Here is a 26,722-nt window from a genome sequence, read left to right as displayed (position 1 = left end):
CTCTTTCTTAGAAACGCAGGATCTATCGTCGAGGTCTCGATCGCGCCATCGATGTTTATCCGCTCGAAGGTTGCAGTCACAGTGGCGTCGACCAACTCATCAGCTAGGACTCCAGAACGGCCAGAACCTCAGAACTTGTTTGGTCACCCTCGGGGGGACGAATGGGTGACGCATTTCCTGGAAACAATATCGCGCAATCAGCCTCGGGCACCGCTATTGGAAATAATCTTTCGTTAAGATTTCATAAAGCGTCTCGCGTCATTGCTACTCACGAAATCTGGGCCGTTCTCCGCGTATTCTGTATGGCCGTGTGACATTCAGCTGTGCGCGATCGTGACCCTTGAAGATGGCCCGAAAAACATGGGTCATCCACCTTCTGATCATGATCGCGTTCCTGTGCTCGTGCGCATGTTACCAACATTACGCCGACTGTAAGTTTAAACCGGAGGTAGCAGAGATTTCTCTTTCTCGTTATGCATCGCTTAACCTCACCTCTACTCTTTTTTTTCCACAGACAGCCTCGAACAAGAGCAAATCTGTCACTTCCTAAATAAAAAGCATGTGCTCAATCTGCCCAACGGTACCGCGGCGATTGTCACACCGCATCACATGTTTGACCATTGGGTCGTCAACAATGATCGTCGCTGTACATTTGTTTTTAAGACCAGAGAGAGAGAAGGCCTTTTTGCGGTTATTCATAAGATGTCTTTCCGTCGCGATAAGAAGGGGTGTATCGATTACGTACGGGTAAGCAGATGAAAATAATTACAATTACAAATTTTTAACAGCAGAATCCTGACAAATGTTTTATTAGTTCAAGAGAAGTGATGGCCATAGCACACAGAAGTTCTGTGGAAATGTAAATCTTCTTCTGTCACCAATTTCCGAGTCTTATTTGGATTCACCGGAGAACGCTGATCGACCGCGCGATTATAACGTATTTGCAGAATATGATCCCATTGATTCAGGTTGGAATTCAAAGAGTTCTTCAATAGAAACTGAAATATTCATTTCCCGCGATGAACTGCCAGCGGGACAATCTCTAGATCTTACTTTAGTGTATACTCCATTCAAAGGTAAATCTAAAGCGGACAGCCTTCGTTATTGATTGCTTTGAAATTTTAATGTGTTGTATTTTTCGACCTGTAACATGTAAAAGTATTTTCTTTTAAGATTATTATATAATATGTGACATATGTCCTGATTATAGACATGCTTGATTATTTATTTTTAGATTGCGCGCAAACAAATCCTGAGAAATACAGCCAGCTTGGATTTGATAAATGCATTCGGAAAGAGTATATGTGTGACAAGATCTTCAATTGTCATCCCAATATATGTTCAGATGAAGTAAGTTGCGTCTACGATCGATTTCCAAAGGATGATACTGCCACAAAAGTCACAGTAGGAGCAGTCACCACCATGATCCTATGTTTCATTATTTTCGTTATGTGTCTATGGATCTGCAAGAAGTCACAAAAATTGTGTTGGTCGTCGGATTGTGCTGGTCCGAATGCGTGCTCGCGGCCAACTTCTTTTCCAGGCGAAGATGGAGGCCAAGGATCCAATCGCGGAGTACCAACAGCCCCTATGTTGGAAGTAGCGGTGTCCTCGCCTGTCGCTGATAAAGATCTGCCACCCAGTTACGACTCGTTGTTTCCCGAACAAAGTAATCCCGCAAGATCGTAAGTTATTGAATCCGAATGCATTAAACATACCGTCTAATGTTTTAATTAGACGCTACATTGTATTATGTCTAGTGACGTAACTAGACAAATATCTGCGCTCACTGTTCTTTAAAGAACAAGATTTTACTATGAAAAAATACCTTGATAAATCAAAGTTAAATGCAATGGTTGCATAAAATCAATTTCAATCATTTTAACCAAAGTAATTCCTCGTAATTGAACTATTTATCGTTCATACCTATCTGAGTTATTGCATACAGCGTATTTACATACGGTTATATCAGCGCTGCATGTTTCACTTTCTTTTTGTATATTAGTGAGATTGTGCAAAATATAACAATTAATAGGTCGTTTAATTAAGTTTTTTTAAAATGTATTATTTTAAAGTTCTCGTTTTCGCTGTAATTGTCATTTTTGACGTCAGAAACATAAAATAGTATGAGTTTTTTCTTGCAAAACGTGCTGAAGTAAATTAGATTTTTTTATACGCTAGTAGTGTTCAATAATGTATTGCAAGAAAAAATATTCATATAACGATTTTTCTTATATAACTTGTGATTACAATGAGAAAACGAGCTTTAAATGTGAATGTTTTGTATTATTTTCCAATAAATATTGAAGAAGTATCACGAGAACGGCACAAAGAAATAAAAGTCTTATAAGACCTCGTAATAACTTCGTAATATTTGATAAAATGTTATAATTTTCCATATTAAAATAATGCAGTATTTTTTTTTAATACGTTAATTAAATTTAAAGCTATCTCACCAGCGTTATATCTATTAGTTCTTTTTTTTTGTTATATCGTTTTACTTGTGACAATACTTGATACAACAATAATGTTTTATTTTTCAACAAGTAGAACCTATTGTGTTCATAAACGATCGTGGTATGTGAACTCGCTATGTCGTAGCACGTTTTGAGAATGCTATGCGTTACTCGAGTATGTGCGATATATATATATATATATATATATATATATATATAAAATTATATATAAATGTATAACATTTTTTGTACGTATATAAAACAAAAGTTTTATAAAATTGTATACAAATACTAGACGTGTGCGTATATTTTTGGAGGTTGAATATTATGTAAATCTCTTTACAAAATTATGTATGTAAAATCATGTAAATATTCATTTTCTGATAATACAAATTTATGTATATATACACATGACCAAATGTTGAATTTATTTTTTGTCTTCAAATTCTTTGGACGTGTGTTCCAGTAACCATAAGCAATCGTTGATAATGTGATCAATTTCAGCTGAAGCAGATGATAACTGATGATTATCATCGTACACAAGCATTCTGTAACGTCAAATTTGTTTTTAATAACAAATAAAGAAAAGAATAAAAAAGATGAGGATCGGGGATCAGGATACGTGGTATTTTTATAAGTTCTTACGTTATATAAGATTAAAGAATCGATTTAATTAAATAAATAGACTCGGATCATCAATCGATAGAACTGACATTAAAAGAAAAAAGTTGTCAACTTACTTAGTTTTTACTTTATTAATGTTGAGGCGGTTGTACCACATTGTTCCTTGAGAACATGGTACTCGTAGATCTTTCGTTCCAATGCAGACTAATGTTGGTGCCTTGACTTTATCAACATGTATAATAGGTGAGCATTTCCTCATTTTAACAAGCATGTCAATGTCTTCGGGCCACGGACCAGAAATAATATTGCATAAAAGACCTGCCTCTACAATACACCTGTAACGAAAAATTAAATTATTGTTAGTATGAATAAAAACGACGATAAAAGACAAATATTTTTGTGTAAACTGTCATAAATATTTTATGTGCATTCATATAAAAAAGAGAATATGTATTTCAGTCAAATTTAGGATACTCGCGATTATCGATACATTTATATTGATACACATAACGAAGCTTACACATTATGAAGATACGCTATAATTTCTTCCGTAGTTAGAGCATTGCGACTGAAATACAAATACGGGACATTGAATAATTAAGACGTAAGGAACGTTGTTATTAAGTATTAAATATTTCTTTACCAGTCTGGAATGTCGGATATACCGAACATGACGGAGAGGTCGATCACTGGATTTTTTGCAACTACTGCTTTAAACAGATCCTGTAATAAGAAGATCGTTTTTACGTCGATATTTATATTAATATATTATTGTGCAAATTTATTGTTTGATTCTCTTACTGGAGCTTGTCCACTCAAATGTGTTACCAAGAATCCACCGTGAGACCCACCACAGAGACCTATACGCTTAGAATCCAGCCAAGGATATTTCTTAAGTGCATCCTGTGTGGCAGTTATGCAATCTTTCACATCCACATTCCCGACTTTTCCTGGAAGATACTCAACTGTCGCGCTACCCATTCCCGTAGAACCACGATAGTTCACTAGTACTATCGCAAAACCTGAATTGTGCAAAATTAAAGTGTAATAAACTTCCTAAAATTTTATATGACGAGAAAGTTGTGATTTATTTATTACCTGCTAATATAAAGAAAGCAGATTCGAGAGAAAATGTATTTGCAAAATTGCTGTGAGGTCCTCCATGTGCTATAAGTATAAAAGGTACCGACTGACTTTTTCCACCTTTCGGACCGAAATAAATATAGTTAAATTGCTCTAAAAAATAAAAAAAAGCACTTAAGTAATTATATCAAGAAAAATTGTGTTAACGATAATACGACCTGCTTACTTATAATATCATCGTTATTGTAAGTGTATTCATTAGGTTCATATATAATTTCTTCGAAGCCATGTATTTTCATTGGTGTTGTAATCGCAATCTTGGAAATATCACCACTATTTGCTGCATCAATCTTAAAACGACCTACCATTAGACTAGCAGGTTGTGTTAAAGAAGTATTCACAAACGCGATTACATCTCCTTTTACATCTAGTATAGCAAGACTACTTTTGTCGTTATTTATCTCAGTAATGTCTTTTGTTACTGCAAAAAAAATTTTTTTTTTATTCACAAAAATATATATTAATGTATTAAATTATTATTTAACCAATAAAGCTTTAATATCTTACTTATATTCACGATATATGAGACGATATTATTTCTCTGAGGCGTACTGAAAAAAAAGTATTGAGAGTCGTCACTCCAACAACGACGAGGTAAACGACCATATATTCCGTAAAACTGTTTGTTATGATTAATTGTTTTACTTGTTTTTACTGGTTCCACGATCTCAACAGTCTAGATGCAAAACAAAGTAAGTAAAAATATTAATGTAGTTTCATGTTTGACTTATAATTAAGTTAATTGTTAATATAAATTTACATGATTTTCCTCCACTCTCAAATCTCGTAATACTAGCTTGTGCACATTATGATGAGGAACGACACCTGCTTTTCTCTGTAACCACACGAGATAATTTCCATCAGGGCTGATTCTGGGACTGTGTACAGCACATCCGTCATCAGATAATTTTCCTGTATGACAAAAGTTATAATATTTTTTTTACTACTGTATCATATATCCTCTCTACTAATTATTTAAATGTCTCTTACGATATTCTCCATTTTTAAGTAAAAATATCCAAGAATATCTATTAGTACATGCAGTAAGACCCAAGTATAATGGTTCATGTTTCCAAGCAACACCGACTACGTCCTGATCTTTTGTCCAAATTACTTGACCAGGAGAAAGCTCATCTGGTATTCCAGATAAAATTGTAATGGTATCTAATGTTGTATCAAGAACAGCAACGACAGGTCGGTGTTTACCTACTAATTGCTCTCCCCAATGTGGTTTATGAATATATTCATTACCCTGTAATTAATAAAAATAAGATACGCGCACATAAATAAAACTTTATAATTCCAAAAAACAAGAAATAAAATTTACCACTGTTGCTTCATCATTCTCTTTTTTCTCCTTATCTTTCTTATCTAATGATTTTTGCTTATAAAATGGCTCTGACTTAGGAAGCTTCTTTTCTGCTATGTACAGAACCTTGGTATTATCTGCTGACCATTCAAATGAACGAAATTCAGCTGCATAAAAAAATTCATAATTAATATAATTTGTACTACTCAAAACTTCAGAAAAAAGATTGAAGCTCATACCATCAGTGTAAACGTCACCATGAACATCCAGAGCAGACAAGTCATAATTTTTTACAAAATGTTGCTTATCCCAGATTTCTATAAATTGTTTTGTGGAATTATCAATAGTAGCTTGACGCAATATAGCCTTACGTTCTTCATCTTTTGTCAGAGTGGACATCAACCTGTTTAAAAACAGATATATTTAAATGTAAGCAATAATACTATTAAAAATTCTACTTAGCCTATTATTGACATTCAAATTGCATACTCTGTAGTAATATCAACTGGAAACCCAAGAGAAATTGGAGATAAGTCTGAATTTAAATCATAATTCTGTAAAAAACGTTGGTCTGTTTTTCTCTCTAGATTCCTCTGTGTCCATGTACCCTGTATGGACAATCTGCCATTCTTAGCACCTAGAATCTGTGCACTGCCTAAAGATGGATATGCAGCTAGCGATTTATATAGGTTCACCAATTCCTTCACCTGTAAAGATATTCTCTGTGCTTATTATTTTGCCCAATCACACTCTGCTTGATAAGAGAAAAATTATTATTAAAAAAATTAAAATATAAAAAATTATTGCCTACCTGAACCATCCTGATATTTTCGTATCACGTCTTAATGATCTTTTCACGAAGAGTGAATTAAGCAGTATCAAATTCAGATGCTCTTCTGCAATAAAGAATTTTGTTTACACTTTATACTGATAACATGAACAATTTAAGATATCGCGTTATCTTTCTACCGTTGCACGGCAATGAACAAAAACACTAAGCGAGAGTATTTTGTCAAATTGTGTTAAATTGTTTATAAAAAGGTATAAAAAGCAAGAAATAGGTGCATTTATTGTTTGTAGCGTTTCGCTTAAAGCCTTAAAGTAAGGTTATAAACATGAAGTAAATTTAAATTTAACACGCTGCAAAAGAATTAGTATGCTGAAAGTTATAACAATTATTACGTATAAATATATCATAAATCTGTACCTCGTAAATGTCTCTAATGTATAAATATGAATGTGTTTGATTTCGCGTCAGTTGACTCCCATCACCAGACTTACCATCAGTATCCTTCTACACTCACCCAACAAAAAGCAAAGCGCACGTTTTGTAATGTCTAATGTTATTAAATAATACATTAAAAATGGAATAAATAATATTTAATCCTCAATTGCAATAAAAAAAAAAAAACGATAATTTAATCATGCGCCAATATTAATAACCGAGAAATAAAAAATAAATAATATGACAAATTCGTCAATCGCGAAGTTTTGCGGCGCTGAGTATCCGAAAATGCTCGAGAAATATTAGAAATATAGAAGGAAAAAGTTGGTTGTATGGATGAGCGCCGTTCCCGCTAATTCCGTGGCCACGCCTTTTAGCAGCCATTATAAAAAAGGCGTACTCACAGAATTGGCGGAAACGGCGCTCTCTCCGTGCTACCAACCACCAACTTACTCTTTCTAACCTTCTAATACTTCTCGAGCGTTTTTGAATGCTCGACGTCGCGAAACCCCGGGATTGACGGACTTGTAATCTTATTAATTTTTAATTCCTCAATTATCTATATGACTGCATAATTACACTAACGTTTTTATTTAATTGTAATTGTAATTAGTAATTTAATATTATCTATTCAATTATTAATGTACTTTTTCATTACAAGAAATAAATAAAAAAAATTATTTAAGTCGAGAAAGACTGTTCCTTGTAGTTTATAATCAGTTAAATGTATGTTTCTCGTTTGGATTATTTATAATTAGTATTGCAATAATAAGTTGAAAAAAATTAATATAATTAATATCCTGTATACTCCTTGTATACTTTTTAAAACGTTTATTGGTGGCAAATACTTAATAAAAATTTAACGCGACAAAGTAAATCTATTTACAATGTAAATAGCCTATATACTTTTTACAATAGATGTTCTTGTAATTTACTAATCTATTATATACAGAATGTTCTTATAAAAGTAATATTTACGATAAAAATATATTTTATAATGTAAAAGCAATAAAAAAAATTCTGATAAATTGTCATTACAAACTTTAAAAAAAAAAAAAAAATAATTAAACAAATGTATACTATTTATAACAGGCAAAATCTTATTAAAAATTATTTTATGTAATTATAAACAAATTTAACACAATTGCTTATCTTAAATATTTTAAATAAACGGTATAAAACTAAAGATAGAATTAAAATAATAAAATGCGCGTAATTAAAATATGTTATAAAATATCGTAGACACGTTCGTAATCTTAGGTTTTTGCATAACATTCGAAACTTAAGTGTAGTGACTTTGCATTTATCGGGATGGCTAAATATACATGAGTTATCTTTTTTTATCAATTCAATTCTAATAAATCATCTGTTAAAAAAAAAAAAAATAAAAAAAAAAAACGAATAGAATAATGCTTAAAATAAATTAGTAGTATCAATAATGAATTTATGATTTATAAAACTTTTATGCATTTGTGCCGTAAATAATTATTCAAGACCTTATAACATAATTGTAATTAATAATAAAAATTAAGATACATTCGCCAACAAGCTTTAAACTATCGAAGATACAGCAGTCACTAAGCTCATTCTTTCTTAAATATTGAATAAAATCGATTTTAATATATCAATTCGTATTCCACATTTCAATTCCGTCTTCAGTCTATTCATTACAACTTTGATAAGATTCGAAGTCGAACATTTTACGTAATTACGCATAATCTATGATAAAAATACAGGCCACCTACTAATTATATTGACTTTTTTAAACCTCGGATTTTAGTTCATTCTTAAATGCCAACATTTGTACGTTGAACAACATTTTACGTAATTATTAAATATATACTTTTCAACTTTTGTTAAACATTTCACAACAAGATTATTATTAAAATTGCTATTACAACAGCAAGTACAAATCTAATTTGCATCATCTTTCAATTTTAAAATATATCCCTATCGGATGGATATGTGTTGAATATCAATTGTTTCCCAGAACGTTCGATATTCTATATTCTACAAAACTCGCGTATACACGGTTGTGTTATTAAAACTTCTTTTCGTAACAGCGCATTCCGAATATAATAAAAACTATTATAAATAAATTGCAATACATATACAGTAATATAAAATAAAAATTGTGATAGTCCAATAAAATTAATTACGTTTTCTATTGTAACTTATTTTTAAATCAGGAAATAGAACTTCACCGTTCACTGCTCTCATTTTCCGCGTATATATAATATTCGACACTAAAAACGCAAAAATTTCGTAGTGTTCAAATTTAAAAATAAAGAAGTTAATATTTCACTGAGTTTTGTTCGATGGGCAAAAATCATTATTTGTAAGATAGAAACGACGGCTGTAAAATTATTTTTTTCTTTTTTTTTTTTTTATACATTTTTCGCAGCGTAGAAAATTATATTGCGGTTTCAATTCTCGTTTCGAATTCTTCTGACAATCGCTGCTGTGATCGAATCACGATTTCACGTCGCTTCGTGGCGCACTTAAATGGTTTATGGAGTCGCTTGTTGGCGTCGGATATCACTTCGGCGGCTTCGAGCATCGAAAATAAACCTAAACAACTCAAGACAATACGTCTTCGCATTCTAATGAACGTGTCAGCTGCTTTCGCTCTCCTGTAATTTTCGCCTCGCAATTATTTACTGAAGATCGCAGCTTTCTGTCGGAATTGCTCTCGCCTCGCTGCCTTTTCTTCCTCCTCTCGTTTTCGCTCTTCTTGCTCCATACGAATCTCGTCTTCGAACTTCGAGGATTTCCGGAGCTGCTCGATCTGTGAAAGAGAAAAAAAATAAATAAAATGCAAATTGTTTGAGTTTACGCTTTCACGTGTAAATTTTTCCACAGCATGCACGACACGCTGAGGTAGTTTTCTGGGCTTGATCCATGTGCCGTTCAGAATTGTACGTGTGTGCGTAAATAGGAAACGCGTGTTGCGCAGTCTGGACAAGATTCGATAAGAAGCTATACGGTTTTTTCCAGTATTAGTTGTGAGACCAGTAGTCACTAATTCTTTACAATAGCGGAAAACATGTAACAGTTTTTAGTCCTAATTTATATATTTAATTTATATTTAAAAATAATTTTGTAAATACACATAACATATAAATTGCATAAGCACATGTTATTATTTTTCGAAGGGTAATACAAGTTTCTGAAAAATTTTAATCTTAGAGTTCAAAGTTAATTATGTGGAAGCGAGATTTAAACGTTTAAAAAATACGTTTAAGCGTAAAAAAAAAAAAATTGAAAAAAAATTTGTTTTGACGAGAAGAGAGATTGAGTGTAAAAATATACCTTGGCCTCGAAGAAGTTCTTAGCGCCCGTAACACCGACCTCGTCGACATCGACCTCGGTGAGTCTGGCCAGCTGACTCAATCCGGAATCCTGTTCTAATTCACCGGCTCGTGCTTTACGATAAATCAGCAAAAACTGCAACGAGATGAAATTACATTAAACATAAATTAAACTTTTATAATATACGACAGACTTTTTATCTTTAAAGACTACATCCGATCAGTATTTTCAAGCTGTTTTTATTAAATACAAAAAAAAAAAAAAAAAACACAAATGTTTTATTCAACATGTTCTATAGAATAATTAAACAAAAAAAATCTTTTTTTAGTTGTCGGCCCTTTCACGTTTTGATAACAGAACCCGTTGCTTTGATTTAAAGCATTCATGCCAGAAACAAAAGTTAAAGGCAGGAAGCTGATTTATCAAATAAATGAACTGTATCAATCAAAATTTGAGAATTACTCTACTTATGAGTGTAAGACACATTCATAGATAAGAGGTACGTGTCGCAAACATTTTACGGTAATTCATATCGTGATGAGTAAGAGGAAGGTGAGTAAGCCGGGCAATAAACTGCTCGGGTATCACGCATTCACGCAATGAATCACGGCAGCGAGCGACGAGCGCAGCGAATTGTGCGTGCATCGCGTATACAAGATTGTGTTGCAAGCTTCGTTCGCGAAATATGCGAATGTCACGTTCGATTAACCGCGCGTGCACTACGTACTAACCGCACAAGTCGAATTCTCCTTCAAATGGCACGTGATGCCCGCGATCTCACTCGCGGTTGCGCTAACGGCGAAAGTTTCTGCTGACGTTTCACACGCTCCGGTATTCCGCAGGTATGTTGCAAAACCGTCGGTTCTCCACGATTGATTTTGTGTGCAGTCGCTATTGTCAGGATGACAGTTTCAAGCTTAATTAAACAATACTAGAAGACTTTGAAGTTCGCTATTTCATAGACGATTGTTCGCATTTGCGTTGATAATCTTGCAGTTCTATTTTTTTAATTTCTATATATATTTTTTTTTACAAGACACGTTATTTCATTAAAATTTTAATTAAAGATTACCGTAAAAAATATTATTAAACTAAGAAATAAAATAAAATTGATTGTGAATATAATTCGCTTTTGTGCGAAAAATATTTTTCGTCTATTGATGTATAACGTCAAAGGCTGGTAACTCGAAATTGCATTCCTGATGTAAAATGTGTGTACAGAAAAATTCCTTTTTTTTTTTTTTGCGCGTTAAAAAATTTTTTTATTTATTACAGGCGTTCTTTCGGCAGATTTTAAAATACCTCATCGTGTAAGAGACCGAAATAGAACTACTTCAACGTACCCTTTCTAACAGTTATGGTTGGAGAGTAAACACGATCGTATGCTCGGCGAGTAAGACGTGGGCCTCGTTAAACATTGCATGGGGTCTACTATTTTTACGAATAATGTACGACACGTGCGTTTGTCATGAGTAATATCTACCAGACCAAAAATTATATTATTCTATAAAAAGAGGAAAAAAATATAGAATAAAAAACCTGACAAAGATTTAATATTTTTTACAGGCACTTAGCCAAAAGGTAAAATTTTGCACAATAAAATAAACTGAAAACTAAAAATTAAATGCTATTAAATTTATGGCGTGCGCTTTGTTTTAATTGCAAAATTGTCTCTTGAGATCGTGCAAGATACATGTATTTCTCGGCGGGCGAAACTCAGTCGCGCAAAAGCGAAGCTCTGCACACGCAGTGAAATCTATTTCGGTTCAATACTTTTAACGACTGCAAGCGGAGTTGCGAGAACCACTAATGCTGGTCAGGGTGGGCCATAAAGACGTTATGTTTACGCCAACCACATTCGGAGTCGACGGTACGAAGTGCTAATTAACGTTTCTAAATCATTGTCTGCTTTAAAATTCATTTCTCTAATTTCTAATGTAGTTTCAGTGAATTAAAAAAAAAAAATTTCTAATAAATTATGATAAATTTTAATAATACTAAACGGATACCAATGTTTCTTTTCTCTCGCAAAGAATTAATTTCTGTTGATTATACATGCGGCATTAATATTATTATCAGTTAATTAAATCTATTAAAATATTAATAAATTAGTAAATCATTTTTATTTTATGTACTTTCTAACGAAATGGAATAAAGTAAAAAAACTGATTATGATAATATAACTGGACGGATTTTTACTTGAGACATTAGAAGTTTCTTTGATTTCTTTTAAAATAAAAAGGATAGTTGACACTATGTGTTCACATTATCGTTGCTGTCAGTGCATTATTTATATTAATAGTTTGAAATATTAGAGATCTCTTTAAAGTGATAAAAATAAACTTACCTCACGGAAAGATATGCGACCGTCGCCATCCTCGTCGATCTCCTGGATCATCGCCTTGAGTCCGAGATGCGTTTGCGGTGCACCCAAAACTTCCATCATTCGCTTCAATTCGGAAAGATCGAGGTAGCCATCGTGGCCGTCATCAAACCTGTTACACGTGATGAATGAAATTAATTAACATTTTATCGTGCTGCATCCCGAACTTTTAAATTTCACCACTTAAAATCCCAGTCTTCTTATTCATTAAGCTTCTTATTGTAAAATAAAATCAGAATGTGATAAAAATATTTTAGAATTAAACCATGAAAGTTTTAGAATCTTAGTTCACGTTCGACATTTTAAATTAAATTTTCTTTCACGTTAAAATGCATTTTACATTTTCTCAAAATACGGATTTCTCTATTTGGGAAAAAATTATTGATCCACGATAGGATACTTAATACGTTAATACGGTAAAATGTAATCTGTTTTGCTGACTAGGGAATATTTCGCGACGACCTCCTTTCGCTGCGTGAAGTAGCATTTTTCAACGATTGACCCGCCAATAAATCATCGTAATGACGCTAGTCAATGAGACGCCGAGCTAAACGTGTCGCACATACGTGTGTCTGGTTCCGTCGCCTCTGCCTAATCAGTTAATCACAATACAGTGCGCGATTTAATCGCCGGTCATTGAAAGCAGTAGAACGAAGGAACAAGGAAGAAAAATTTAGAGCAGTGTCATTACTGGCGAGCAAAACTCGATTATTGAATAAATATTTCGAAGAAAATTAGTGGAGATTAATTCTATTTTAATATTGTAAGTTTTTGTATTTCACAAAATGCATTAAAATTAAAAAAAAAAAAAAAAAAAAATTTTCTTGTATGCAGTAACGCTTACAAAGATAATTTTTTTTATTCGAAACTATTGTACGCGTAACGTAACAATCGACGTCTTTCTCCTTCAGCACAAAGAGTACTGATTTAGAAAAAGAAATCGATTTAATTTAAATAATGATCTTAATTGGGGAAATCGACTCCGGTTTTCCTTCGACAGCCTAGCGACAGTTACATTCTGCGTAACTGAAGTCGTAACACAGAGATTGTCTTAAACTCGGCCGTCATTAACATTCGCGACTTTCTTCGCATTTATTACGAGGCCGACGTCTCATTGGCCGCAATGTAAAAGGTAGTACATTTAATAACTAGAACGTCTCTTGTAGAAAGCGGACGGAAACAGGTTGGCCAGGATTTTCATATGTAGAAAAATTTGCATTTTTTTCGTACGCGTAACTTCAGTCATTGCCAATTTAACTGGCAATTCGACACGCCACTTTTTCAGCTTCCAAACTTCTTCTGCGCTCGTGTACGCCGTAGAAAATTCCAGTTCAAAATAACTATGTGTCGTTAACTTTTTATTACGCGTTACATCGCGTCGTAAGTGTAAAATGCGAAGAAAGATTTACCCCGAATGACGCTTACCTCCACGTAATTGTCGGGGTAACTGTTTGACATTATTAGTCTCGCTCTTTAGTTGCGCAAAAAGTTGAAGAAAGAAAAAAAAAAATGTAGGCGGGTGTGAGCTAAAGGTTACACGGATCGCATCCACGGTTGTTATTAGAAACAACGAGCCGTACAATTTTATGCAATTCGCGGGAAACATCCTGTAATGTGTAAACCATCCAGCTCGGTCGAGTGAGATAAAATCAATACGTATCTAACCGAAGTTATCGAATTAGCAAACATGATATTTGCGTTTGTATTATTACTGTTATTAATTAAATTCCCAATTATTTTTAGCGTGGAGTTAATTTTGCAAAATCTGTTCTGTTATTCCTGTTATTAAAATTATATAAAATATTTATATAAAAAAAATTTATTTCTTTTTGTCAGTGCAAATTTTAGGGTACGTTTAAAGAAAATAAGTACGTTTACGTATTTCGTAAAACATTTGCGAAAGAGCAAGTATGGCTGACAAAAGGAAGTGTGAGAATCCCCTGTATCTTTGTATCCATCGTATCTGCATGTATTAATTATCGGGGAGCGTTTAAATTGACGAGAGTGAAAACGTGAGAAGATTGTCGATATTCAAACTCGCGAGTTTCTCGACGGGATGTCAATTTTACTTACTTCGACCGGAAATTCGAAAATGCCGATTTTAAACGCTGATATTAAAATTAAAGTTACACATGAAATCTAACAGTAAGTATAAAGCGCCGCTAATTGGCGTTATCCGTATATATATCGTGACGCCTTAAATCGATAGCGATTATTTTATATTATATAACCGGCCTATATTTATATGACGAGACATAACTATCACGGGTTAAAGACCACTTGCACGGCAAACCGGTCCTCGTAACCACCGTAATTGACGAGTTCCCACAAAAATCGGTGTGGCCTGTGCAGAAAAGCCGTATCGTTTAAGGTAGTCCAACGAGTAGAATGTAACGAGTAATTTGCACCATTTTAATTTTATTTCTTTAACTCGGGCCGACAATTGTGAAATTTGCCACGGTTGTTGTAACACCTAACTCCTTTATCTATCAGGATATCCGCGTATTTCTATCATAATCCTAATTAAGTGGAACGTTGAGGAACAACGTCCCCACCGTTCCGCCGTCATTTTCAAAGTTCGTTAGAGTGCAGAAGACGGGGGCGTTAAAGAGAATTGCTTCCGTATTAGTTAACGATGTTACCGAGAGGCGCCGGAAATTGAAACGATGTAGGCAGTGAAGCACCTGGACGGTAGATCCTTTCAATCAGGAGGAATCGTAATTATTCTTCTGGAAAGGTTAATATTTGCTAGAACCTTGCTGCTTCGCGTAATTAAAAGCCCGAAGAAAAATATGTTATATTCATTAATTTAATGAATATGTGCATACCTCATGTGGAACATAATATAACTGTTATCACGAACGTTACAGTCGTTGTAACACGTAACAGTTAATTTTAACGTTATTGTATAATCACGTTTCTCAGATCGAAAGACATTGAAGTGAATCGTAATCAAAACTTTTTTTTTTTGTCGTTATTAAATATTTGTAATAATAATTTAAATATCTTTTTTTTAATTAAAAAATTGCGTTACCCTACTTTATTATAAATGATTCAAAGCCAGATTATTGTCGCGCGTCAGATCGTCGCTCTCGGTTTTATCGAGATCACTCGTCGGGTAGTTTTAATCGGTCGAGTGAAATACGTTTCAATCAAAATGGATTGTGCCGAAGCGGCCACGTAAATGCAACTCGATCGTTAGCACGTTAAATGTGTCACAAGTTTGGATTGACTTTACGAAAACTTAATTAAAAGCTTCGTGTTGTGAGATAAATAGTTGAAATTTTGAACTTTATCTCTCAATATTGTTTTTACGGGGTCAAACAAAGTTCGATATAATTTAGTTTCTAATTTAGTTTACGGTCTACGATATAGAATACCTTTACCTCGTACACGTTATCAATTATCTAGATGCTTTTCTAATAAATAAAAAAAAAAAAACTTTTTTACTATTATTTTGCGAAGAGAAAGAGCGGTTTTATTCACGAGTTTTCACGAGTAGGTTTTTCTACGTAATTTATGATTTAAAGAATTTATATATCTCATCTAAAAAACGGTGTATGTCGTGCGTGTTCCTTGTCGTGATTTTCTTGCTATCAATCACCACGATAGCGAGTAATTATCGCAAGGTAACGACACGGTTGCGCTTCTGATCTCGTTATCGCGTTGTTACGATATCGCGATCGTTCCGCATTGGACCGAGGCGACGGTGAGCGTTTCGTTCTCTGTTTTCCAGGAGTAGTTTGAAGGAAACCAGGTCAAGGTAACGCACAACGTGTCCGCTTGGTCCCGTTTATCCTTGTTTTCAAGATCGATACGGCAGGGAATGGTCCTTCGAGGAGTGAGAAAAGACGTCACTGCGACGAGTTGGCAAGGTGCCGAGGACGAAGACGAGATTTAGGTTGATCGCAAGCAGCTGCGATTTTTAAAGAAATTTTTTAAGAGAAAAAAAAAAATTTTTTTTTGATTAAATGATTAATAATGTAAAACCGAAACTTGTCATAAATAATATTCTAAAAAAAGAAATTAATAGCTTGCTCAAAGAGTATATCTTACTTTTTTTTTTTTTTTTTTAAATCCTTGTGTGAATTCTAACATTTTAACAAAGGTGTAATATATGTTTTTAATAACCGTAATGTGAGATTGAAAACAGTAACACTAATTTGATGTGTGAAACGAAAGTCGTCCCGATTAATAAAATATCAAGATTTAATTCATATTTCGTACTTATTCCGAATTCGCCTGAAGACTTCAATAGTTGATTAACATTTTTTACTAATCATCGCATTATGCTGTAGTGAGACAAATGAAGATGTTGCCTCATTGCACAAGACGTTATCGCCCAGTTTAAGTAAGGAATCGTGTCGAATATATATATATAAATTTTTTTTTTTCCATTCTTAAAGCTTCCGTCTATTCTATAACTAATTAGTACCTTTTCTCCACGAGAAATACCGCAAGGAACTTAGTATGTGAGATTGAGAGGAATTTTATGCAGCGCGCAGAGTATAATTCTGCGAAATTGAAGGAATCGCGACGTGCATTGTGAACCGTGGAAGCGTCTCCTAAACAGGGATAAATGCCGCACGTGAAAAACGTTGTGCCTCTTCTCATCAACGAAACATTATTTAAAACGTCGAACAATATCGCCGCTAGGAATACCGAATGGCTTTCATCGCTGCGAGCCAAGCCATAGAATAAATTCTTATGCCGTTTGTATATTCGGAACGCGGAATTTCTATGAACAATCATGATGAATAACGGTTTGGCGTGCCAAGTGTCTAAAAATGATTTAAACGTCTGAAAGAGAGAAGAAAGAAACTATATCAAACATTTTTTTTTTTTTTTTTTTTTTTTAATTTCTATTTAATTATTTCAGATAATATTCAGAGACATTTTTGAAGTATTCTTCACGTGAACGTTGGAAAAATTGTAAAAGTTTTGAAATAATACACGATTTTATTTGAGAATAGAAGCGGAATTAGTTTTTTTTTTTTCTTTCCCTCCCTCTTCCATGACGTTCGTTGCTTTCTATGCGGAGTTATTGATTCCGAGAGTATGTACTATCTCGAATGCATGAACATCTGCATTTACCTACTTCAGAGGCGAAAGGGTTAAGGTCATCGTTCCTGGCAAACACGTATAAAGGCGAATCGATCACACCTCGCTGTATCATTGTGGGGAAAGTTAAACGCGCATGCAGCCGAGTCGTGGAAACCTCCTCGACTTTCGACCTGACGCGAACCACGGTGTAGATCGATAGCCATTAGGCTTCTTAATAAGGAACAAATTTAAATTTCTATTCTCGTCTTTCAAATTTTATCCTTCTATCGAAGCGGTGCTATCAAACGTCAGGAAACGGAGCTATTTCAAGTATCGATTCGCGCACTCTGCTTTCGGCTGAGAGTTAAATCAATTGAACGACCGGAGTGCTGCATTATATTCGGCGGTAGTACAGGATGAAGGGTCAACCAGGACAAGCGGATATCACCCCGGCTTCCGAGCTCTTTAAATTTGTAGTTGTAGAATTTAAGCGATTAATTGAGACACGAGTCTTCGGTCCACGATCCGACCGGAGGGTCAGCCGTGGGGTCTGATTTCGGGTCCTCCAGCCAGCTTCCACCGAGTTCTCGTGGAGGAAATTCGTCGTGCCAGATGAAGAGCCCACTTTCGAACTCTTCAGTACAGGAAATGTTGGATAGATAATGCAACCGCAGCCTACGCGGTGCTATCGCGTATCACTTAAAACCGCAGTGAGATGTATATTTAGTCTGGTCTACGATAGAACGTCTGGCCGATGAGCATATCGGATTTCCGAGTGAAATGATCATATTTACGTTTCTCTCGGACTTTAACGGGGAACGAGATGACATCTTTATTGGATCGTCGATAAGCCGTGACGAGCAGGACCCGATGGTCGTGCTTTTACCGCGTTTAAATAATAAATGGCGCTTGTGAAATCTTCTACGAAGTAGTAAAACGTTAAATGTGAAGTTTAATCAAGCTTATAGATTATGTGGGTACTAATCGGGAGTTAAGGCACTTTAACGAGGCAATAAGATAACGTTTTTTGATGGATTATAGAATTCACGGTTTATCTCGTAACTCTTTGCGTAATGCTCCACTTCACGAGCTGCGCTTATTAGTTTCTAAATAACGAAGATTGACTTTTCCTCTCTGTTTAAATACCCGCGAGGGAAAAGCCTCTCGATAGTGGCACGAGAGTTTCTCCACGGCCCGCAGCGCGCACGTGCGTCTCCTGCATGCGTGCCGCGATCCGTCATCCGGAAGGACCGATGATTGTTGCGCGCTCGTGTCGAGAAGTCGTCCTTGTCTTTTCGCCGCGAAACCGGTTATATTTGCAACCACGGGCCTCGATAAATCGTAGGCGACATATTTTCTCCGAAATGCTCCCCCTTCTCCCTTTCGCCGCGATATCATCGACACGGAATTAATATTAAACGTCCCGAGCGCAGGTTCAGGGCCACATTTTTAACTTCTTCCCTCCCTTCCTACTCCAGAAAATATTAATTAATTTTTTTATTAAAATGTTTTATATTCGTCATTTAAATTTTACGTCTGACGCCCTTAATTAATAAACGCGAGATGGGATCTTTGATTTCTCTTCTACATCTAGTCTTATTTACTATTCGACTCGGCCACTCGTCGTGTTTTCTAATTCTAGATTTTTTTTTTTTTTTATCGACGATCTCGTGACGAAATAAGAAGGAACGGTTCCCGTTGGAAAATCAAATCGACGCGCGTTCTAGCAAAACCTTTCCACGACTCGTCCCGCTGTGGCTGCCGCACGTTTTCGAGATTTATTAACGCCGAACGCAAGAGCTGAGACGTAGTTTTCCAACGAAGGTGCGCCGAGGAGAAAAAAGAAAAAAAAAAAAGGAAATCGCAGGGAGAATCGTGGAGAATTGCACGCTCGGCCATTACGAAACCGCGAGCGCCGGGAGATTCGTGACGTGCATCTCTTCGAGAGAAGAAACGCAGGCTGCACGAAGAGGGCAGACGACCTCGGGGTCTCTGCAGGCCCCATATCGCGTCCCCCTCTCGGTCACGGTCTCCGGTACCTACGCCCTTTGTGTCTCAGCGTAGGTAGGTATAGGAATTCGAAGTCAACGTGGTAGCAGGTTTGACAACGACCGAAGTGGTAGGAGGCTGAGTGCCTTCCGGTACTCAGGTACCTCCGACGATACTACAAAAGGCGAACTCGAAACGTGACATATCGACCGATCTATTAAAACAAATCGTACACGCTTTAACCGTGTTGGCTTTTAGTAAAGAGAATAGAACTCGAAGTGGAGCGAATTATCAGGCACGTTCGACGATGCTCAAACCGCCCTCGCGGCTATTTATAATTTCGCCTCGCGCCCAAACGCGACTGACAGTCCCGTGGATTCTGTTATCGCTAAAGGTGAGGGTGATACGGCGATTAGGCGACGGTGATACCACGCAGCGGGACGTTGTCGGATTAGCCGAGAAGTCTCGCGAGACGTCGCGTGAGAGGGCTTTTCTATTCTAAGCCGGGAGTCCGCCAGGAGATTCTAATGAAGACGTGCACCGCGGGTGAGAGAAACTGTCGGCATGCAGGCAACAGCGTTTATTACCGCGATGATATCGCGTGCAACTTAACGCACAGCCACCGCAGATCAGCGAAACTGATCGCCGAAATCACGCTTCGGAGTGTACTCGAAGCTCGATCGCGCCGGCGAGGAGAAAATTCGCGTGTAATTGAAATTTCTTTCGTAATTATCACGTCGGATGGCGCGTCATTAATAGACCGGCGGTTCTAATTAATGACGCATAATGATATCATTAAGAGCGTTAGATAAGAAGTATCCGAGTGTTAGATATCGCGTTATATCGCTCCTTCGGATTACGCTAGATTTATGGAGACGCTGAGTTACTAATCTCGATAAAACTGTGACGCATCGAATAAATCATTGGAACTGGTTGAATGATATTGGTTGATTAACTCGGTTGATACTGGTTCGATAGAATAAACTCGTTCGCGCGAGCGTCCGATTCGAAAGTGTTTGTCGTTTATAACGTTTCGGTCCCAGCGACGATAGACCTCGCGACACGAAGGAACGCTTATCTCTATCTGATTATATGTGCGTGTTGTATTCCAGGCTGACTCGTAAAAATAAACAGCGGGAGGCAGAGCACGCCTATTAAGTTGACAATACTGTATATGCATATAGCTCAAATAGTCGCGAGTATGTTTAACAAAGCACTAAATTGCGATTGCTTGCGTCACGAGAAGATATTTAAATTAATTCCAGCAAGAAATATTTAACAAAAAAAAAAAAGAAAAAAATGTAGCTTGAAAATTTGAATAATTAATAACAATATAAAAACCTAGAATTTATTTGCGTATTAAAATACTTTCATGCGCGTGTTTTGTTACCTTTCTTTTTTTATCAACGGTATATCACCTTCGACCTTTTTAATTCGAGATATCTTTTTGATTCTTTCATTTCCATTTCAAAATAACGTATCGGCGTCTTAAGGAATTAAAAATTCGTCGCAGTGACGACGTAGACTGCGGTCCGCCGTTATTGGTATGTCGCTCGACTGCGATATGACCCCGTACGCACGAAGGACAAAAGTGAGAAAAGAGAAGATGCTCACCTGTTGAAGGTCTGCTCGTACTGCTTGATCTCGCGGCGCGACAGCTCATGGAATTCCGTGTAAACGTTCACGAACTTGTATTGCTTCTTCACTTCTTTACCCTTCTCGAGCTCGTCGTTGATCCTCTGCCGTCTGTTGAGCAGGCTGCTGAGTTCGGCGTCCGCTGGCATGATCCTCGATCCTCCCGATCCCGATCCCGATCCGGATTGAAAAAAAAAACGAACAGAGGAGCTGAGAGTCCCGGCTAAAAGCGTGAGGCCTTTCTTAGGGGTGCCTAAGTTTGCGAGAACGCGGGCGTGATTGTTGCAAGTCAACGTGAAGAGCACGGGAGCTACCGGAGGGAGAGGAGGTACGGGAGAATATTCTCCTGCGAACGAACAACCCGCACGCCGCGGCGAGACCACATGTACTGACGCGGAGCTGAGCGTAGCAGCGACTTTAGCCGGGCGAACGGGCAGTGCCGCGTAGCGTAGACTAGCGTAGCCGCTGTCGTTTCACGTTTGCTGAACGAACACACAATATTATATGTATACTTTGCTAGAAATTTGAATTTCAAAGAACGCGTCTATCTTGAAGACAATCCTTAGAACGTATTGTATCATTTATACTTCTCTTTATACGGACCGAAAATTTTATTATTTCTGTTTTGAGAAAGTACGATTGTACGAATAATTAGCGAGTTGAAAGTCCGATTAGTTAATTGTATACATTTGATAATTATTGATGTAGATTATGGAGGTATGCGTGAGATTGGCACAGGTTACACAGACGTGTCGGGAAATGATATAGTTAAGAGAACGAATTAAAGAATGAACCGGATATATTGGTGAGATGGGTTTTTTGAAATTATGTTTGTTGTTAGGAGCTTATTCGACGCTCTTGTATAACGTCATTTGGTTATTGCGACACTTGACGCCATCGCGGGTTTAAAATCGATATACGCGCGTCGTTGTGCGTATTTTCTCCCCATGCCCGCTTCCTTTTCGTTATTCGAAGGTACGCCAACCGTGAAAATGTATTATTTGCAAGTATATTGTCATTATATGCAGTTATGGGTGAATGCAATGCGGAATATGACAGTGAGGGCAGCGAGAAAGCGGTATTCGTTCCTCGGTGTCGGTTTAAACCGACGACTCTATATGGATTTAAGTTTCCTGAAAATTGCCGCTGCAAGTCTGCGTCAACTATTGATATAAATGCAAATTGCAACAGAAAATTCAGTATAAATATAAATGCACGATAAGTGAAAAGATACGAAAGGGTATACACGTATGTATAATATTGTATGTATGTGTGTGTGTATGTATGTATGTATGTATGTATGTATATTTTCGTATATCTTGCGTTACGTAAGCATGCAGTATGTTATACTACTAAAAAAACATATAAAGTATTATAAATAAAATCAGATTACAAACTTAAATCGCATTTTATGTTGTTTTATATAATTATATTATCTAAATAAATTTTACCTCATCCTGAGCGACAAAATCCATGAGTAAAGACGATGGTGACTCGTAGCGGATTTTAATAAAACTAAAAGTATGGAAGTATCCTAGTCGGTAGTATAAATTATCGATAAGTAAAATATGTGACTTTTGTAGTTTTAGTTCCACCGAAATCCACCACGAGTTGTCTGGAGTTGTCACTGAAAAAATCGACACTAACTGGAGTAAGTCACAGCCGGTTATTTTAATACAAAAAAATAGGCTTTTAATATCGTAAGAACTGATATTTATTAATTATTTATCGTTCAAAGACTACTTCTACTTTTAATCGTGCACAAAATATATCTTTGCATTATTATTTCTGTATTTTAAAGTTTGAAACTTTGAGTGACGCGAATATAACCTACGCCACTTTCCAAGATGAGCAAATACAGGCGGGAAGAGATGTCTAGTGAGGATACAGACAGTGAGGAGGAACGTCGTAAGGAAGATATCAAAGAAAGGGACAGTTTTGCTAACCGTCTTAAGGCCAAAGATGAAAGCAAGAGGCGAAACGTTGCCATGCCTGCTGGCTCTGGAGCTGGTAAATTATCAAATAACATTTATAAACATTAAACATTTGGCAAGAAGCTACTTATAATTTGTTACTATTTGCAGCTGAAGCAGCAAAGAGACTTAAAATTATCGAAACTGATACAAAAGATAAGCTGATACCAAAATTGAGAGTTGAGTCACGTAGAAAATACCTGGAGAAACGTAAAGAAGACAAAGTTGCAGAATTGGAGGCTGATATTCTTGATGATGAATATCTATTTGATGAAAACATGTAATTACATGATAAATTATATATGTATATATAATTAATGTTTTTAAGATGTAATTATTAATTATTTATTTTTAAATCAAGTTTAACAGAGAAAGAAAAGCAAGAAAGAGCCCATAAGAAGCAACTGTTGCACTTAGCAAAAGAACATGAGAAAGCAAGAGAACTTGAGCGCATGCAACGTTATCACATGCCTCTTGAAAAGGGTAAAAATGAACCAGAACCTGAGACAACAATGGACAAGGAGCCACCACAATCAGAGCAAAGCAAATGGGAATCAGATCAGATGTCCTCAGCTGTTTTTCGTTTTGGTGCTAAAGATAGAAAAGGTATATATTAAATTATGAAAGATAAATTATTTATCTGATCTGTTTATGTTTAAATAGTTGTTTGATAATTTTTTATTACAGTTGAACAGGAATATAATCTTCTCATGGAGGATGAGATGATAGATTTTGTACAAGTGCTTCATATGCCTGGACATAAAGATAAAAAACGAGAGAAAAGTCCACCCCCACATGTTAAAACCCTGCAAACAATACAAGAAACAAAAAAGAGTTTACCTATTTATCCGTTTAAAAAAGATTTAATATCAGCTATTAAAGAACATCAGGTAAATGCAAAATAGATAATAAAATGTAAAATATAAAACATAGATACTGAAAAAGTCAGATTTGTGTTATTGTATTTTTATATTTCAGGTTTTAATAATAGAAGGTGAAACAGGATCAGGTAAAACAACACAGATTCCACAATATCTGTATGAATCCGGATTTGCGGATGATAATAAGATTATCGGATGCACGCAGCCGCGGCGAGTGGCAGCTATGTCAGTGGCTGCTAGAGTAGCTCACGAAATGGCTGTTAAATTGGGTAACGAGGTCGGGTATGCCATTCGTTTCGAGGATTGTACATCACAACGTACTCGTATTAAATATATGACCGATGGTACATTGCATCGTGAGTTTCTCAGCGAACCTGATCTAGCATCTTACAGGTATATTTATGTACTTTATTAAAAATTAGTTGATTTTTAAACTCTAAATATTTAAGTATTGATAAATTATTGGGATAATAATAATTATTGCTAATTTTAGTGTAATGATAATCGATGAGGCGCACGAACGTACTTTACATACTGATATTTTATTTGGACTGGTGAAAGATATTGCAAGATTTCGTCCCGACTTAAAACTGCTAATATCATCAGCTACATTGGATGCTATAAAGTTTAGTGAATTTTTTGACGATGCTCCTATATTTAGGATTCCCGGACGTCGTTTCCCCGTTGATATTTATTATACAAAAGCGCCGGAATCGGATTATATTGAAGCATGTGTAATCTCCATTATCCAAATTCATGTAACGCAGCCGTTGGGCGATATATTAGTATTTTTGACTGGTAAGTAATAAAATATTTAAAATGCTGTTATATGGTATAATAAAATAAATTTTTGTGCACAGGACAAGAAGAGATTGAAACATGCCAAGAAATGTTGCAGGAGAGAGTGAGAAGACTAGGAAGTAAATTGGCAGAACTTTTAATTTTGCCTGTTTATGCGAATTTACCGAGCGATATGCAGATAAAAATCTTTCAACCGACTGCACCTGGTGCGAGAAAGGTAATATTTTTTAAATACTTTTTTTTAGATTTTCTTGGATTTTTTTATGTACAAAATTTTAATTTTTTTAAGGTTGTGCTAGCGACTAATATAGCAGAGACTTCATTAACTATTGATAACATAGTGTACGTAATAGATCCTGGCTATGCGAAACAAAATAATTTCAATCCACGTACTGGTATGGAGAGTTTAATAGTTGTGCCGATTAGTAAAGCATCCGCGAATCAAAGAGCCGGTCGCGCGGGAAGAGTAGCACCTGGAAAGTGTTTTCGTTTGTACACGGCTTGGGCTTATCAACATGAGCTTGAAGATAATACCGTGCCTGAAATTCAACGAATTAATTTGGGTACGAGTCATGGATGCATTTTACTATAATTAGAAATTAAATAAATTTTTTTTTTTTAATTTAATTTGTTTAAATATTTTTATAATATTTCTAGGTAACGCAGTACTTACTTTGAAAGCTCTTGGAATCGACGATTTGATGCACTTTGATTTTTTGGATCCTCCACCGCCTGAAACATTAATTTTGGCAATGGAACAGTTGTACGCATTGGGCGCACTGAATCATCGCGGAGAGTTAACAAAACTTGGACGTAGAATGGCTGAGTTTCCATTGGACCCAATGATGGCAAAGATGTTATTAGCCAGCGAGAAATATCGCTGTTCGGAAGAAGTGGCTACTATCGCGGCTATGCTTTCAGTAAACGGCGCTATCTTTTATAGACCGAAGGACAAAATTATACACGCGGATACTGCTCGTAAAAACTTCCATGTACCGGGTGGTGATCACTTAACTCTCCTGAATGTATATAATCAATGGGCACAGAGTGATTTTAGTACACATTGGTGTTATGAAAATTTCATACAACATCGGTATGTCGATTTTTTATATAATATTAACAAAATTTTATAAAATATATTTATTACGATTTATCTTTCAGATCTATGAAACGGGCGAGAGATGTTAGAGAGCAGTTAGTAGGCTTAATGCAACGTGTCGAGATGGAATTAGTCTCGGGCATCGCAGAAACAATAAATATTAGAAAGGTATGTTAAAACATCGCAACATGCCAATATTATTGATTTTTTTCACAAAATAACGAAAACATTTTTTCGTTTAGGCTATTACAGCTGGCTATTTCTACCACGTAGCACGCTTATCGAAAGGAGGTTGTTATAAAACTGCAAAGCATAATCAGCAAGTTGCAATACATCCAAATAGTTCTCTATTCCAGGATCTTCCGCGTTGGCTTCTTTATCACGAACTTGTTCTCACTACTAAAGAATTTATGCGTCAGGTATGTAAAGACGAAGTAATTGATTTTAAACATGATATTGTTCATTGATTTTCAAATATATATATGTGTGTGTATTACATAGGTGACAGAAATTGAAAGTAAATGGCTACTTGAAGTAGCACCTCATTATTACAAGCCTAAGGAAATAGAAGATTCAACAACCAAAAAAATGCCAAAAGTAGCAGGCAGATCACGACCAGACGGAACAAATTAATTATAATTGTGGATCTTTGCTGTGATATTAAATAATATTTTTGTAAATAGATTTTTATATGATGTATATAAATAAAAAATAAAATTATAATTTACCTAAATTAATTAAATACAATTAATTTAATGAATTAAATAAACATGGCAATTTGAAAAAGTCGAATAAGTAATTAGTAGCTAATGTAATGAGAAAAAAGTGAGAAAAGAAATTGCTATTGTG

General features: G+C 35.6%; 4 protein-coding genes across 8 annotated transcripts; 2 read left to right on the top strand and 2 right to left on the bottom strand.

Moving 5' to 3' along the window:
- Positions 1 to 14: 14 nt before the first annotated feature.
- On the top strand, positions 15 to 2,865 carry LOC139111792 (uncharacterized). 2 transcript variants are annotated; one of them, XM_070672307.1, is made up of 5 exons: positions 15 to 431; positions 515 to 747; positions 815 to 1,076; positions 1,235 to 1,350; positions 1,471 to 2,865. In XM_070672307.1, exons 1-5 carry the CDS (start codon positions 347 to 349, stop codon positions 1,687 to 1,689), a joined length of 915 nt encoding a protein of 304 aa, XP_070528408.1. In that variant the 5' UTR covers positions 15 to 346; the 3' UTR covers positions 1,690 to 2,865. The 2 variants fall into 2 exon arrangements, with proteins under 2 accessions (XP_070528408.1, XP_070528407.1); XM_070672306.1 differs by having other exon boundaries at positions 17 to 431; positions 1,235 to 2,865.
- LOC139111786 (acylamino-acid-releasing enzyme) lies at positions 2,833 to 7,116 on the bottom strand. Of its 3 annotated transcripts, none has more exons than XM_070672292.1 (15): positions 6,740 to 7,116; positions 6,344 to 6,428; positions 6,022 to 6,239; positions 5,772 to 5,935; positions 5,551 to 5,699; positions 5,214 to 5,475; positions 4,984 to 5,135; positions 4,731 to 4,899; positions 4,390 to 4,644; positions 4,179 to 4,316; positions 3,882 to 4,102; positions 3,724 to 3,803; positions 3,601 to 3,648; positions 3,197 to 3,415; positions 2,833 to 3,004 (listed from the first exon to the last, which is right to left on the bottom strand). In XM_070672292.1, the coding sequence occupies exons 2-15, from the start codon at positions 6,350 to 6,352 to the stop codon at positions 2,884 to 2,886; spliced, it is 2,205 nt and encodes a 734-aa protein (XP_070528393.1). In that variant the 5' UTR covers positions 6,353 to 6,428; positions 6,740 to 7,116; the 3' UTR covers positions 2,833 to 2,883. The 3 variants fall into 3 exon arrangements, with proteins under 3 accessions (XP_070528393.1, XP_070528394.1, XP_070528395.1); XM_070672293.1 differs by having other exon boundaries at positions 6,814 to 7,116; XM_070672294.1 differs by lacking the exon at positions 3,601 to 3,648 and having other exon boundaries at positions 6,740 to 7,109.
- A 448-nt stretch (positions 7,117 to 7,564) lies between these two features.
- Positions 7,565 to 21,519, bottom strand: Swip-1 (EF-hand domain-containing protein D2 homolog Swip-1). The gene is made up of 4 exons (XM_070672310.1): positions 21,099 to 21,519; positions 12,417 to 12,564; positions 10,070 to 10,204; positions 7,565 to 9,545 (listed from the first exon to the last, which is right to left on the bottom strand). Exons 1-4 carry the CDS (start codon positions 21,266 to 21,268, stop codon positions 9,411 to 9,413), a joined length of 588 nt encoding a protein of 195 aa, XP_070528411.1. The 5' UTR covers positions 21,269 to 21,519; the 3' UTR covers positions 7,565 to 9,410.
- Positions 21,520 to 22,640: 1,121 nt separating this feature from the next.
- On the top strand, positions 22,641 to 26,698 carry L(2)37cb (lethal (2) 37Cb). 2 transcript variants are annotated; one of them, XM_070672287.1, is made up of 13 exons: positions 22,641 to 22,770; positions 22,921 to 23,129; positions 23,204 to 23,372; positions 23,454 to 23,698; positions 23,780 to 23,982; positions 24,071 to 24,366; positions 24,467 to 24,771; positions 24,834 to 24,991; positions 25,064 to 25,337; positions 25,432 to 25,867; positions 25,936 to 26,041; positions 26,116 to 26,292; positions 26,375 to 26,698. In XM_070672287.1, exons 2-13 carry the CDS (start codon positions 22,967 to 22,969, stop codon positions 26,504 to 26,506), a joined length of 2,664 nt encoding a protein of 887 aa, XP_070528388.1. In that variant the 5' UTR covers positions 22,641 to 22,770; positions 22,921 to 22,966; the 3' UTR covers positions 26,507 to 26,698. The 2 variants fall into 2 exon arrangements, with proteins under 2 accessions (XP_070528388.1, XP_070528387.1); XM_070672286.1 differs by having other exon boundaries at positions 22,714 to 22,819.
- Positions 26,699 to 26,722: the final 24 nt, after the last annotated feature.

The sequence above is a fragment of the Cardiocondyla obscurior genome, linkage group LG25 (assembly GCF_019399895.1).
Source record: "Cardiocondyla obscurior isolate alpha-2009 linkage group LG25, Cobs3.1, whole genome shotgun sequence".
NCBI classification, from domain to species: Eukaryota; Metazoa; Arthropoda; class Insecta; order Hymenoptera; family Formicidae; genus Cardiocondyla; species Cardiocondyla obscurior.
This window is presented reverse-complemented; position numbering and strand designations above follow the sequence as displayed.

What these genes read in the sequence shown, in the direction of transcription:
- Swip-1 (XM_070672310.1), bottom strand. Translation starts at nt 21,268, where the DNA reads ATGCCAGCGGACGCCGAACTCAGCAGCCTGCTCAACAGACGGCAGAGG. An exon ending in TACGAGCAGACCTTCAACAG is followed by an intron (nt 12,565 to 21,098) that starts GTGAGCATCTTC and finishes CACGTGTAACAG; the next exon opens with GTTTGATGACGGCCACGATG. An exon ending in AGAACTTCTTCGAGGCCAAG is followed by an intron (nt 9,546 to 10,069) that starts GTATATTTTTAC and finishes TCTCTTTCACAG; the next exon opens with ATCGAGCAGCTCCGGAAATC.
- LOC139111786 (XM_070672292.1), bottom strand. An exon ending in ATATCCGACATTCCAGACTG is followed by an intron (nt 3,649 to 3,723) that starts GTAAAGAAATAT and finishes TTTGTATTTCAG; the next exon opens with TCGCAATGCTCTAACTACGG. An exon ending in ATTAATAAAGTAAAAACTAA is followed by an intron (nt 3,005 to 3,196) that starts GTAAGTTGACAA and finishes TTGACGTTACAG; the next exon opens with AATGCTTGTGTACGATGATA.
- LOC139111792 (XM_070672306.1), top strand. Translation starts at nt 347, where the DNA reads ATGGCCCGAAAAACATGGGTCATCCACCTTCTGATCATGATCGCGTTC. An exon ending in TTACCAACATTACGCCGACT is followed by an intron (nt 432 to 514) that starts GTAAGTTTAAAC and finishes TTTTTTCCACAG; the next exon opens with ACAGCCTCGAACAAGAGCAA. An exon ending in AGTGTATACTCCATTCAAAG is followed by an intron (nt 1,077 to 1,234) that starts GTAAATCTAAAG and finishes ATTTATTTTTAG; the next exon opens with ATTGCGCGCAAACAAATCCT.